Source organism: Ammospiza nelsoni, chromosome 1, assembly GCF_027579445.1.
Source record: "Ammospiza nelsoni isolate bAmmNel1 chromosome 1, bAmmNel1.pri, whole genome shotgun sequence".
NCBI classification, from domain to species: domain Eukaryota; kingdom Metazoa; phylum Chordata; class Aves; order Passeriformes; family Passerellidae; genus Ammospiza; species Ammospiza nelsoni.
The window spans coordinates 103,503,878-103,516,443 of record NC_080633.1 but is presented as its reverse complement, the minus strand read 5'-3'; the positions used below and the strand labels follow the sequence as shown (position 1 = coordinate 103,516,443).

General features: G+C 37.2%; 1 protein-coding gene across 1 annotated transcript in view; it reads right to left on the bottom strand.

The window, feature by feature from the left end:
* Nucleotides 1-12,566, bottom strand: part of LAMA1 (laminin subunit alpha 1) — a 79,593-nt gene that overhangs the window by 29,696 nt on the left and 37,331 nt on the right. Inside the window, exons 23-33 of the mRNA XM_059469496.1 lie at nucleotides 11,764-11,907; nucleotides 11,237-11,416; nucleotides 10,457-10,642; nucleotides 10,219-10,346; nucleotides 9,076-9,196; nucleotides 8,708-8,845; nucleotides 6,885-7,006; nucleotides 5,890-5,976; nucleotides 5,452-5,645; nucleotides 3,718-3,860; nucleotides 763-861 (exon numbers count right to left, since the gene is read on the bottom strand). Of these exons, the coding sequence (XP_059325479.1) occupies nucleotides 763-861; nucleotides 3,718-3,860; nucleotides 5,452-5,645; nucleotides 5,890-5,976; nucleotides 6,885-7,006; nucleotides 8,708-8,845; nucleotides 9,076-9,196; nucleotides 10,219-10,346; nucleotides 10,457-10,642; nucleotides 11,237-11,416; nucleotides 11,764-11,907 (1,542 nt within the window). The remainder of the gene's footprint in view (nucleotides 1-762; nucleotides 862-3,717; nucleotides 3,861-5,451; nucleotides 5,646-5,889; nucleotides 5,977-6,884; nucleotides 7,007-8,707; nucleotides 8,846-9,075; nucleotides 9,197-10,218; nucleotides 10,347-10,456; nucleotides 10,643-11,236; nucleotides 11,417-11,763; nucleotides 11,908-12,566) is intronic.

The following is a 12,566-nucleotide window of genomic DNA, read 5'->3' as shown; positions in this document are numbered from 1 at the left end:
AGATCAGAGTTAACAATTATTTCCATAATCAGTAAGTTCATAATTAGCAAAGCTATTTATTTAACTAAGTAAATATTATATATATTTTTTTAGCTACAACTAATGTTTGTTAAGAAAATCATGGTTCTGGATACATCAATATTAATGCAATGCAATAACAGCACTCAGTGGAAGCACCTGGTTTGATTCTCTATACATGGCCAGAAAATTATAAGAACATTTGTTCAGCAAAGTACATCTAATGGCTGAAGTACTACAATCTATTTCCTACATACAATTATTCTCCTGTTAAGAATGGATAAAGAATACAGATGTTATCTATCTTTCCTGTGAGACTTTAACAGATTTCTTTCTCCTGAGATAATTTTAAACATAATACTACAGATATCAAGGACTTATTGGTGAACAATCAGTTATGACATAACTTTTCATTAGCTCCACATATGAAAACCAATGGGAAGAAAATAACTCACTCTCTCCAGTTCTAGGACATTAAATGAACACAGTACTAAAAAACTTTTAACTTTAACAGAAACCATGTAAATTTCCTGGACAATATCATAAACCGCTGTCATTTGTAGAAGATTTCCACAAAGCAATTAACTCCCCTTTTCAGGAAGACTACAGTATGGACTGAATTCTTTCAATGAGCTCTATAGATTTTAAATAATTTCTGAACAAGTCTCTAGCATTACATTATTATGCTATGAAATCTCAAATTATTTCTCCAGATAGGCTAAGAATAAAGAAGCCAGCACCTACCTCTTCATGCAAGTAATCAATTCCTCCTGACAAATTCAGAAGATTTTCTTTTGCTGTATCTAACAAGTAAGTTGGGTCTTCTCTAGGAACTACAGACCTCTGTAAGAAATGAGAAGTGACAGCTCATTGTAATTTGAACACTTTGTTGTCAGTCCATAAAAGTTGTGAAGAAAATAATTATGCACACTATTTAGATTATTTATATGTTTGAAAGGACTGATTTTCAAAGCACACAAGATGACAAAGCAATTACCTACATACAGTTCATGCAACATGGTGTACCATTTTTTTAAATAAGCAAGAATCCAGACACGTTGTATTTTTAATTGAGTAAAAAAGAAGGAAGCAGCAGTTCTGCATTCCTGACTCTCAATTTCTCCACAGTCTGAGCCGCCCAAATAAACTCCTTTGAGGAGTTCCAAGGCCATTCAAATTAAATATTTCATCCAGTCCTACAGCTGCTATCATTTCAGCAGCTGGTCCTATCACAACAGCTGCACTAGGGTGTATCTGTGAAGATGACCCTGGAGATCAGCAGTCCTGTGGGTCCCTTTGTCAATAAGAAAGAATAATAGGCTGTATTTGCTTTCAAGGTCACCTCAAACCTGCTCCATACAGCAATAAATAGGTCATTGTACCCAAGTCTATTATATTTGATACAGTCAAGGCCTGCAACAAGAATACCTCTTCTCTAAAGATGCAAAGAAACTTAGGGCATCTCTTACAGGGAGAGTAAGTCTGGGAAAGGTTATTTTTAGATTTCAGATGTTTCAGAACCAATCATTGTAAATACCATAATAATTATATATATATATATTACACACATATAAGCAAAATCCAAATTTTTAAAAAGTAGTAGACAAGAGTATCCAACAGCCTTGTGTCAAATGGAAATTTCAAAGTCTTTTCCTCAGCATGAAAAACAAGTGAAAGAGAAAGCTAAAGCTCTTGAGCCTTAAAGCCCAGCAGGTTTCTTTAAAAACCTAGGTCAGAAAAGAAGGACAGGACAGCAACAAAGTTTAGGTGTATCAGGAGGAGTAAAGCAGGAGGCTTTAACTAGAAAAACAGAACTACTGAAGTCTTCCAATTGACAACCTGATTTGATAACGCTGTCATTACCAAAGGACCCAAAGAAAGGTATAAAAAAGAGAAATAGTCGAGTTCCTGAGCTACCAGCATGAGGCAGAGGCAACACAGTGAGGGGACAGCCTTTCAGGGAAGATCTGTAATTCACAGAAATAACCTTGGGGATTTTCTGGCCTCCAGCCACAGTTCCTTTGGTACAAGGCAAAAGGTAACATAATCTTTAAATGTCCAGAAAAAGGAGAATACTTGCTTACAAACAGAAAAAAATTAAAAGACTATCAACTTACCCCCACAATTAAGTTATTTAATAAACACTGTGGCCCAACATAAATGAAATTACATGAGTCACAAGAAGTTTTTTATCATTTTAAACACCCCACTTCCAAGACAGTGACATCTGGCTTTGATTTAATTTTAAGATTGAAAAAATGTATATACTAAAACTTAAAAAGTAAGAAGTAAGTAGAAGCTTACTTAACTACTTAAGGTGAACTTACTACAAACTCACTATAGTTAAGAAAGCTAAACTTACTTAAGAAGTAAGTAGAAACTTACACTGCCCTTATTTTTACCTAAGATTTGACTTTTCTTTGCAATAAAGTGCTCAATAAAACTGCATATGAATAATGTTTCCAAGTAAAAGATGATGGTGCAGGAGCAAACAAACACAAACTAATTATAGAAAGCAAGTGAATTGTATCCTTGAAGTATTACAATAGTTCAGTACACTTATGCCTTGGGACATAAGGAAGGGAAGCATAGCTGAAGCTTTCAAACTAAAAGGTTAGCAACTAAAATTAAAGGATAAGAGTACCTCTGCTGAAGCATAAACATGTAATTTAATCAAGTTTGCCATCAATTATTGTAATTATTAACATTTTGAAGTACACTTATTAGAACTCATTCTGCCTAATATCTTAAATAGAAGAAATTATAATTCAAAATTTTAATTTGCTGGATTTGGCAGCACAAAAAGACTCACATTATTTTGATTTTCTTGTGATTTGGTAAAATACAAAGAAGATAGCTTTGTTTCTGACTCAGAGCTTGTCTTCTTGACTATTGCTGAGAAGACTCTTACCAAAAAATGTGCTTATTTTTAGTAGCCATGAAGCAGGGAGGTTCCTGTTTATCTCTGTTTTTGTGCAGAGGCCACATGAACCTATTCCTCAGCAACAATAAATGACCTTCTACAATCACAAAAAGTGGTATTTCATGCTTTGTTTAAGGGAGGGAGGAGCTGAAGGGAAGTTAGCCTGAAGCAGTCTGAAAATATCCAACACTGAAACATTCCACGTGACTTTAGTGTCCTGAGATGAAGGACAGAGTAAAGCACTTGGAGTGCCACACAGCCAAAATGAAAGCAAACTGCTGCACCCCAAGCAACCTTGCAAAAGAAAAGCAGCATGTCAATCCAGGGAAGGACCCAGGGAACTCTAGGGAAACAGCCTCTGGTTCTATGCCTTGGCAGCTCTTTAGCAAAGGGACCAAAAAGGGAGAAGACCTGCTGCTGTTTCTATTTCACCACTGAAAGTTAATCCCCTTGCTAGCCAGACTTAAGAAGGCACATAATCTACACAAAGCACATGCATACAGCACCTTCAGAAAATCTGATTGGTGACTGAAAAATATATCAATCCATTTATTTAAATGCCAGTGCAACAGATGAAAATAAACTTATACAGGCAGCCAAATAACTTAAGGTATATTTCCACAGCAAACATAATGGTCTTAATCTGGTATCACTTACACATCCTCAAGCTATGAACTTCAGGAGGCCATCTGTCAAATTACTAGCACCTGTGTGTGGCTGCAAGTTTTGCTTTAAAAGTGTGACTGAATATGTCTGCTGTTAATGTGTTCATTTACCTTCAGATGTTGTGTTGCATTCTCCAACTCTGACAATATCCCATAGGGCACACGGTCAATACCAGTGAGGTTCACTGAAAGCATGGCCTCATCGAGACTGTCCAAAGTGTTTAATAAAACTCCTGTGCAGTTGTCATCACAAGCTAAATAAAAAATTTAAGGAAGCAGTATTAATATTAAAATGAAGACAAAAAATACTGCACTTTTGATCTAGACAGTTTGTGCCTTCATCTTCTGAGTTAGAAGTGATAAAGTATAATAACTCTGAATGTACAGATTTGTAGTCTTGCCTTTCCCTTCTTGCCCAAGAGTGAACTTATTCCAAACACATTCTCCTTAGGTTAGCACACATTAGAGTCCTATTGGTCCTGCTAACTACTGAGCTGCTTGCTGCATTATAAGCTTATTGAGCCTATTTAGCTATTTTGCAATAAATCCATGTTGAAGTCACTCAGTCAAATAGGTATGGCAGACACGAAATTCAAGCCTACAGTCCTGTAATTCCATTTATTTCTCAGATTTTTTTTTTATTTATACAAAATAAAACCAGAATTCTAAATCCTGATTCATTGCAGAAGCAGATTTGCTGTACTAGATGTGTCTTTCTGCTACTTATACTCTCATAAAGAATTACAAGAGTAATTTTGGGGGGAATATGACTTATTATTGGTGGAGAATGCCTATAAACCTGGCATAATTCCAAAAGCATTTTTACAGGAACCTCACATCCAAAGGATCAATGACATAGGAATTCAGGATTTTTCAATAAATAATTCAGGATTTTTCAGCAAAAGTCTTAAAATTGTCTTTCCTTAAACTTGTTTGTAACGCTGAATAAGCCAGTTTAAGGATTAACTGCTTGGCTGACGTTATGATCTCTACTGTAGTTTCCTCTGCGTTCACAGAATGGTTGAGGTTGGATGAGAACTCCAGAGAATACCTTCTCCAAACCTCTCTGTTTTACAAAAATAGTAAGTTGTTAGGGTTTCAGTTGCAGTGTGATGTCATGGTTTGCCTCAAATACCCCAGGTTCCTCCCTGATAATTCCCTGCCAGGTGTGTCAGTCACATCTCCTTCCCCTTCCCTTGCCCCTTGCTGAGCATTGCCTGTCAACCCTGGCATTCCAGAAGGGTGTTGAGTGATTGGCAGAATTCAAAGATGCCTTTCAGCCCTGGGGGACATTTGGCCATCCAGGTGTCCTCTGTCCCTTGAGACCTCCCCTCCCATACCTGGTTGGTGGTCCCCATGTTCCTTCCCTCCTCCTCTCCCTCAGGTAAAAGGATGAGCAAACCATGCTGTTTGGAGAGTTGTGTTGGAGTTGTTGCTGGATTCAGAGGCCCGTGGGCCAGGAATAAAGCTCTGGATCAAAACCCTCCATCAGAACTGACTCCTTTACTTCATCACCACCTTAAAGCTTCTCCACCAGAGGTAAACCTGAGCTGCTGCATGCCTGGACTTGCCTCCAAGTGCCCAGCTGCAGCATCCAGCCAGCCAAAAGATATCTCTGGGGTGAAATCACCACAGTGCCACTATTTGGTCAGTCAGCAAGGGCCAGACAAACTCAGGCACGTCCCGTCTGGCTATATTGGTAATTATTCCAATAGGTTTCTTTCCTTCACAGAAAGAACAGGGCCTGACATCATAAACTCATCCAGGGAATAACTACAGGCACATAAATACCACTGAAGCTGACCAGAGCCCCTTGGGAAAGTGAAAAATTTAAAAAGCACCTACAGACACACTGGTCGTCCAGCAGAAGGTGCCTGGGCTCACACTCCTGGCAGAGCTGTCCTGCCACCCCCGGCTTGCAGAGGCACTGCCCGGTGGCACTGTCGCAATTCCCGTGAACGGAACCGCCCGGATTGCACTGGCACACGCGGCAGCTGCCACCAGGGAGCTGGGGGGCACCGTAGTAGCCAGGGGAGCACCTACAGGGAGGAATGGCACACTGAACATCACAGGGAATTCATCATGACATCAGATGTTACATGTACTGACAGCTTGGGGTTGTCATTAATAGTTCAACAGTAACTAGCAAATCTCTCCAAATCTTTGAGTGCTCATTTATACACTTATTTATGAACACTGAATAATCTCAGTGCACATATGGCTCATATTAACCAAACTGCTCTGGGGAGTTGGGAATAAATTGGAACATCATGTGTAACTCACCTTTCACAGTACTGTCCTTCATATCCTGGGAGACAGGCATCACAGTGGTAATCATGAGCACCTTTCAGGACACAAGTGGGACTAAAACTAGGGGAAGGATAAACAAATACCTGCTTCATATAAGACCATACAAAGACAGATAACACCTTCAGTCACGAGTTAAATACTGTAAGCAACAGCACCTTCTGTTTAATCTGATTGCATATCTCTTGAATTCGTATTTTAAATTAGTTAAGTTTGCTTTCCCAATGCAGCTCCATTACTGCAGAACATGCTAGAGCCCATTATCGCCTTCCTTTGAAAAGGTAAGACAATGTAAAATGGATGCTGTATGATATGGCTAATGCATGTGTTTAACTGAGACTTGCATGAAGACACCAGAATTGCTAGACTCTCATTCTGACTCAATTATACAAATGCAAACAACAAATATGTTTCTTAAGCTTCTGAAAAAAACCAGCCTGTTCAGCATTTTGTCTTTCAAAATACAATGTTAACTGTGCCTCTACCAAACAAGCAGATGTATAAATTTCAGACAAAAGAGTGTTTGTTCTTCCCCATGGACTGATTTCATGAAAAGTTCCTGCATTGAGTGGGGATGGCTTGAATCTTTGTAAATACAAAAGTAGTGTTCTCTGAATGAAGGAGACTCACATTTGATACTAAACAATGTCACAGCAACTTTGCCAACTATCTGTAAAACAGTCTATGTGTCTGTTATAGTCTTAGAGAAAAAAATTACTCATCTATCACCTAATCTTTTTATTTTAAAATTTCATACAGTTCAGTTCAGTTTCATACTAGTACAGCTCAGAATGCAAGCTCCATTTACTAAATAAAAATAGGCAGCATTCAAATGTATAAAAATTAAGGACACATAATAACCAACCCCTACTCTCATAGTGTAGGAGGAGCAGAAGGAGTAGGAGGTTGGACAAACAACACAAGAAATGGGAATGGTAAAATGTGCACTGGATTTAGTAAGTCCTGGTTACCTGACAGGGTTGGCTCTGGGACAAGCACAGGGAGAGCAATCATTGGCAGATCCAGTTACCTTCCCGTAGTAGCCTGGGGCACAAGCACTGCAGTAATCACCAACTGTGTTATCTCTGCAGTTCTGAGACACAAAATTCAGATGGTTTAAAACAACAATAAACAGCAGGAATAACTTTATCTACTTTATCAATACATGTGTACAGTTTCCAACAATGATCTCTACATGTCACGACCCCCTGGTCAGCATTCTTTGAGTGAAAAAACTTTTTATGCAAACAGAATGCCAGCATATTTTCTCTTATGTGAATGCCCCTTCATGCAGGCTGACCTAATTTCTTTTTCAAATTTCCATAAAGTCTATGTATTTTTGCTACTATTAATCAACTCAGGTCAGGAAATCAGAGTACAAAACAAAAAATCCTAAAAAAAACCCCAAAACAAAAAATCTAACCAAAAGAAAGAAACAAACAAACAAAAAAGGAAAACTTAAACAGAATACCTCACTTTTCTGTTTCAGTATTTCAGCAAATGCTGAGGACTATCCCCAGCTAGGATTAACAGACACTACATTTTATTTTTCAAGAGTACTGATCAATAATCAGTGCTGTTAATATTAAAACACTAAATTGGTTTATAAACAATTTAACTGACTAGTCCCCTGAGTAAACAAAAACATTTTTCTGCTTTCCCTCTCTTTTTTTCTTTTAACTTTTCTTTCTTCTTATTCTGTATTTCATATACCTGCTAGTGTGTATTTTAGGTTGGTTGGTGAGGTAAACAGTAGCAACGCAACCTCCTATTTTATGGGAGCAGAAGTCAGGTGAAAACCAACTCTCTTGCCTTCTCCACTCAGCTGGAAATGGCTGAGCAGTAATCCCAAGACACAGATGACTTGCTAACCCTCAACAAGAAACTAAGAGGAAGAATGATGAATATTCACCTCTGTGAAAGACCTATGCATCTTAGCCTCGCAAAAGTGAGAACCTTAGTTCTTACTCATGAGATACATACTTGTGTACAAACCTGAAAGCAAAAGAATGGCTTAGAAAAGCCTGAAGGACTAAAGAAACTCACTTAAAAACTAATTTCAAGAATTAATTCAGCAGAAGTAGACTTTGAATTAACCCAGTCACCACTGGAAAAATAAAGCAGCTGGGGGGAAATAATTAGAAAAAAATACTAAGCAATGCCAGGGAATGGGTTTAATATGTCTTATTTGGTTAGCTGAGAATTTGCTGTCCATGGCCTGTCAGCCCACAAGAGAGAGGAAATGTGTTAGTCATATGTGACCCTTCTTTGCAGCCTTTGGGATAAAATGAGAAAAGTGAGCAAATCAACTTAGCTGAGGCATATCCCTACAATACTGTAGTCTCTGTGCATTTTAAAAAAAGCCTCATTTAAGGCTGCCCAGAGGATTCTCTTCCTGAGAAAGAATTTACCTTTGATTTAAGTCTCTGGTGCAGAATGGCCTACTGCATCCTTTTTTTTTTTTTTTTTTTTGTGTGCCTAAGCAGACCTTGTCCAGAAGCCCAAAAAGTCTCACAGAAAAACAGACAAATTCAACCAATATAGAAATAATATTAAAATTTAAATTAAAATAATTAATGATTTTGAGTATGTTAATGCCCCAAAATCTTGCTAATTTTACTGAATGGAGCATAAGGGAAACTATTCAGATTTGCCATTTTTCAGAGCTGGGGGAAAACAAATTCACATTTTATCCAAGTAGTACAGCTGTATACTTCTCCTAAGAACTCCTTGGACAGGTCACTGCCATTTCCCTCAGGTGAAATCAATAGAAGAACGTGTAAGATCTACATACCAAGCACTTCCCAGTGTCAGGATCACAGGTTTCACTGTGGTTGTTGCACTGACATGGCACACAAGGCAATATCAGAGTGTGAGGCTCTCTTACACTGAATTCTGTATGCTTCCCCCTGTAGTATCCTGGAGCACAGCTCTAGTTGTAAGGGGAGTAAAGTAAAATTTTAAAGAAATTATCACAGCTATCAGCAGCAACAACAATTTTTAAAAGCAATAAAGGTGGGATTTAACAGCAACAACAATTTTTAAAAGCAATAAAGTTGGGATTTTTGTTTTTTTTTTAATATTGGGTTTTTTTGTCGGTTTTTTTTTTTTTTTTTACTTTCACACTATTAGACACACAAAAAAGATTCAAGGGTTCAGTACCTGGCAGGACAATCCAGTGTAACCAGCAGGACACCTACATTGCTCGACAAGATGAGCTGCAGGTCTGCCTAGATGCATTTCTTCAAACCTGACTGCAATTTCCATTGAGATATTTGCAATTCTATAAGATATATGCAGAAGAGAGTGTGAACATCTTAAGAAGTATGAAAACAAGATCCAAAAACATTTTCAGGCTTTAAGGGCAGGGCTACAATACATAATCTTCCATAATTTCCCATGCAAACATCTCAAAACCTGAAGATTTTTTACTTGTTTATGGAATTTAAGAATGTGCAACCAAACACAAGAAATTATTAAAAGTAATAACGGCTGATGCCTCCCCTCTTGATCTCAAAGACTTCCCAAACCCACCATGCAAGAGTATGTAATACTTCCTCAGAAATATTAGACAAATACATTTGTCCTGTGCCACAATTTTGGAAAGAGCTAACAAAAAGATAATGGAGGGCATGTGAATCAAAAATAGCACAAAATCTGGAGGTGGAATCAGACTTCTTCAGAGCTGTGAAGACATAGAGACATTGGGTTTTCATTGGATGCATCTTTGCTTGTCTTGTTTGTTTCCAGATTGACAGATAAAAGCATGATATCCCATCCCCTCCCTCTCATTAGTAACAGTTCTGGACAAAATGGTAATAACATGCTACTATTCTGAGCTAGGACTATTTTATTACCACTGCCCAGAGTTTTTCAAGCTACAGGAGACACCTAGATCGATGCAAACCCAAGAACTCTGCGGACCCTGTGCTTCAACTGGTAAAAGAAACAGAAAATTCAACGTCCATAAATATTAGATGGAAAAGGAATATTTTAGAAAATATAAATTATTTAACTATATCATCAGTCCTGCAGAACAGTGCATCAGCCTGTTCTCCTTTGTGTGTTTTGCTATCAAAGTAAGCAGCAGAGTCATTTAGTGTTTCATAAAAGATAATTCAAGAGGGATTTTGCTGCAATAAAAAGTCATGATTTTTTTTGTCAGAGGAAGAGCAGAAGTCATAAATAGGAAATTGTAAATTTCTCTGAGGTAAGTCTTTATTGTATAGCTCAGTTGGGGCTATTTGTAAATTAAATCACAGTAAATGCAGTACAATAAATAAATGCAGTCAGAGGTTGCTTTACCTGCTTTGCTGTAATCCTTGGCCATAAGCTGCCTTGATAAGGATGTATTCAACATTGCTGAGCACAAACATGAAGTCAGAACGTAAGACAGGCTCGTCAGACACAGAGTTAAAATACTTCCAAGAATCCTAGGGAAAGACACCACATTTATTATTATTATTATTTATTTATTATTAAAACCAGGAACATTCATGTTTACTTCAAGGTAATGCTGTGTTCCTGCTGTGTTTTGGCTTACCTCCTTCATTTCTACTTCCTTGTCTGTTCTCACTCCATTTTCTGGAGAAGGGATGTCGACATAGATGACCAACTTACTGGTGTGACCTCCTTTCATTAGAATCTGTGGCTCAAAATTTGAGGTTCCAAAGCCATCCAAAGCATAAAAGGCAACAGTATATCTCAGCTTCCCTCCGTAGGCCATGAGCTGTTTGGATTAAAAATTATAACTATTATTTATTCTACGGTCTGAGCTACAAGTTGAAAATATCTTAAAATCACCTGTAGACTGGAAAACTGCCAGTCAATAAAACATGAAAATTGACTTAAACTCAGTGGCTTTTCCACCAAGGTTAAATATATATTTCTAAAAAGCAGTCTTAGTTTCTTTAACTAGACCCTCTCAAGGTGTGTGCCCAATTTACATTCAAATCTTAAACAACAGAAAATTCCATGATAAATATACTGATTCTAGCATCAAAGTTAATTTTTTTTTTATGTTTCTAAAATGACAACAAATATATCCCTGTTTCCCCCACACAGAATCTGTGAAGTAATTAAATATGAGTGTCACCAATTTATAGGGTCAAGAAAAATCTTGTTAGGAAAGGGTAATGTAAACATATTATTTGTGCTTGCTGTATGAGAGTTCTATCACTGAATAATTACAATATCATGACCTACAAGAATAGAACTAACATAGAAATACGTTATGAAGATAAAGTTACTATTCTAAAGTAAAGGAGTGTCTATCAGACAACAAGGTTATCTACAAAGCATTCCAATTATGTAATGCTCTTACCTGGTCTCCCTGAAACTGCTCTGGCAACTTCCAGTAAAATGTTTCTGTATTTAAGTATTTTCTGACTATGGCAGCATCCAATAAAACATCAGGAAATTGTGAAAATACTCCTTCCACTGTTCCAGTCAGGTTACTTTGAGCTACTACATGCAGAATAGCCTGATCTGGAGTTAATGTTATCTGCAACACAAAGAGCAAAAGATTCATTCAACAAAATATCCTGTTAACAATTTTAGCTGCTTTGAAACAGTCAATAATCTATCTTAAGAGTAATAAATGTCCAACCCAAAAAACTGGAAAACACACTTGATATTTACTTTTTTAAGAAGTGAAGAGAGAGACACAAGGTTCCAGAAATAAGAGTATGATCATTTACCACTTGCTTTCATTTCTGTTCTGACCTGTGCCACCAGCCCCATAAGCCAGTCAGGACACTCAGCCCAGTCCATTAAATGTGCACACCAGCATGATACCTAACATGAGGATAACAACAAATTGTCTCTGTGTGGTTATATTGCTTTACTTACAGGAATTCTCACATGGTCTTCTAGTTCTGAACAAGATGTGGACATCCCAAAACAGAAACATGGAGTACATCCTAGTGCATTGTTAGCAGACAGACCAAAAGTTCCAGGTTTACACTCACTGCATTGTAGACCAAAAACATTTTCCTGGAGGATATTAAAAAAAAAAAAAAAAGTAATAGTACACTCATAATACTTCACTACCTAAATGAAAGATTATTATTTTTTTGAAGAAAAACTAATTGCTACATAGCAGAATATCAATTACTGTATGCAATCTGTTTTACCATGCAGTACATTACTTTTTTCATTATTTTCCAATACTGTTTTGCTTTCCTTCTTAAAAAAAGAAAAAACAAAAAAATCCAAAAAAACCAAAAACCACACACACAAAACTCCCCTCAAACAACCACAGAACATTTAAGCTAAGCTCATATATTTGACTGTCTATCAAAAATTAGCAGCTATGTATTTCAACGCAAGACAGAATTTCCTCCCAATCCTGCATCTGGAAAATGAGCTCTAAAAGCCAAATAAACTGCTCAGTATGAATAGGAATCAAGAGATCTATTCCCAAGTGTCTCTTTTTGCATTCAGTTCCCAATTGGTGAGCTGAACCTCAAGAAACACCCAAAACTACAGTCAATGCCCACTGGTACCTTTAACCAGAGACTGGACAGACACCTATGAAGGAATAAATTTGTTGTCTTGAAATAAGTTTTCTATCACTCAGTTTCTCAAGAAATTATTCCCATCTTTTCAAAAATATCCATACTATCTGTGTTTTTAATGTTTCCTTCCCTATA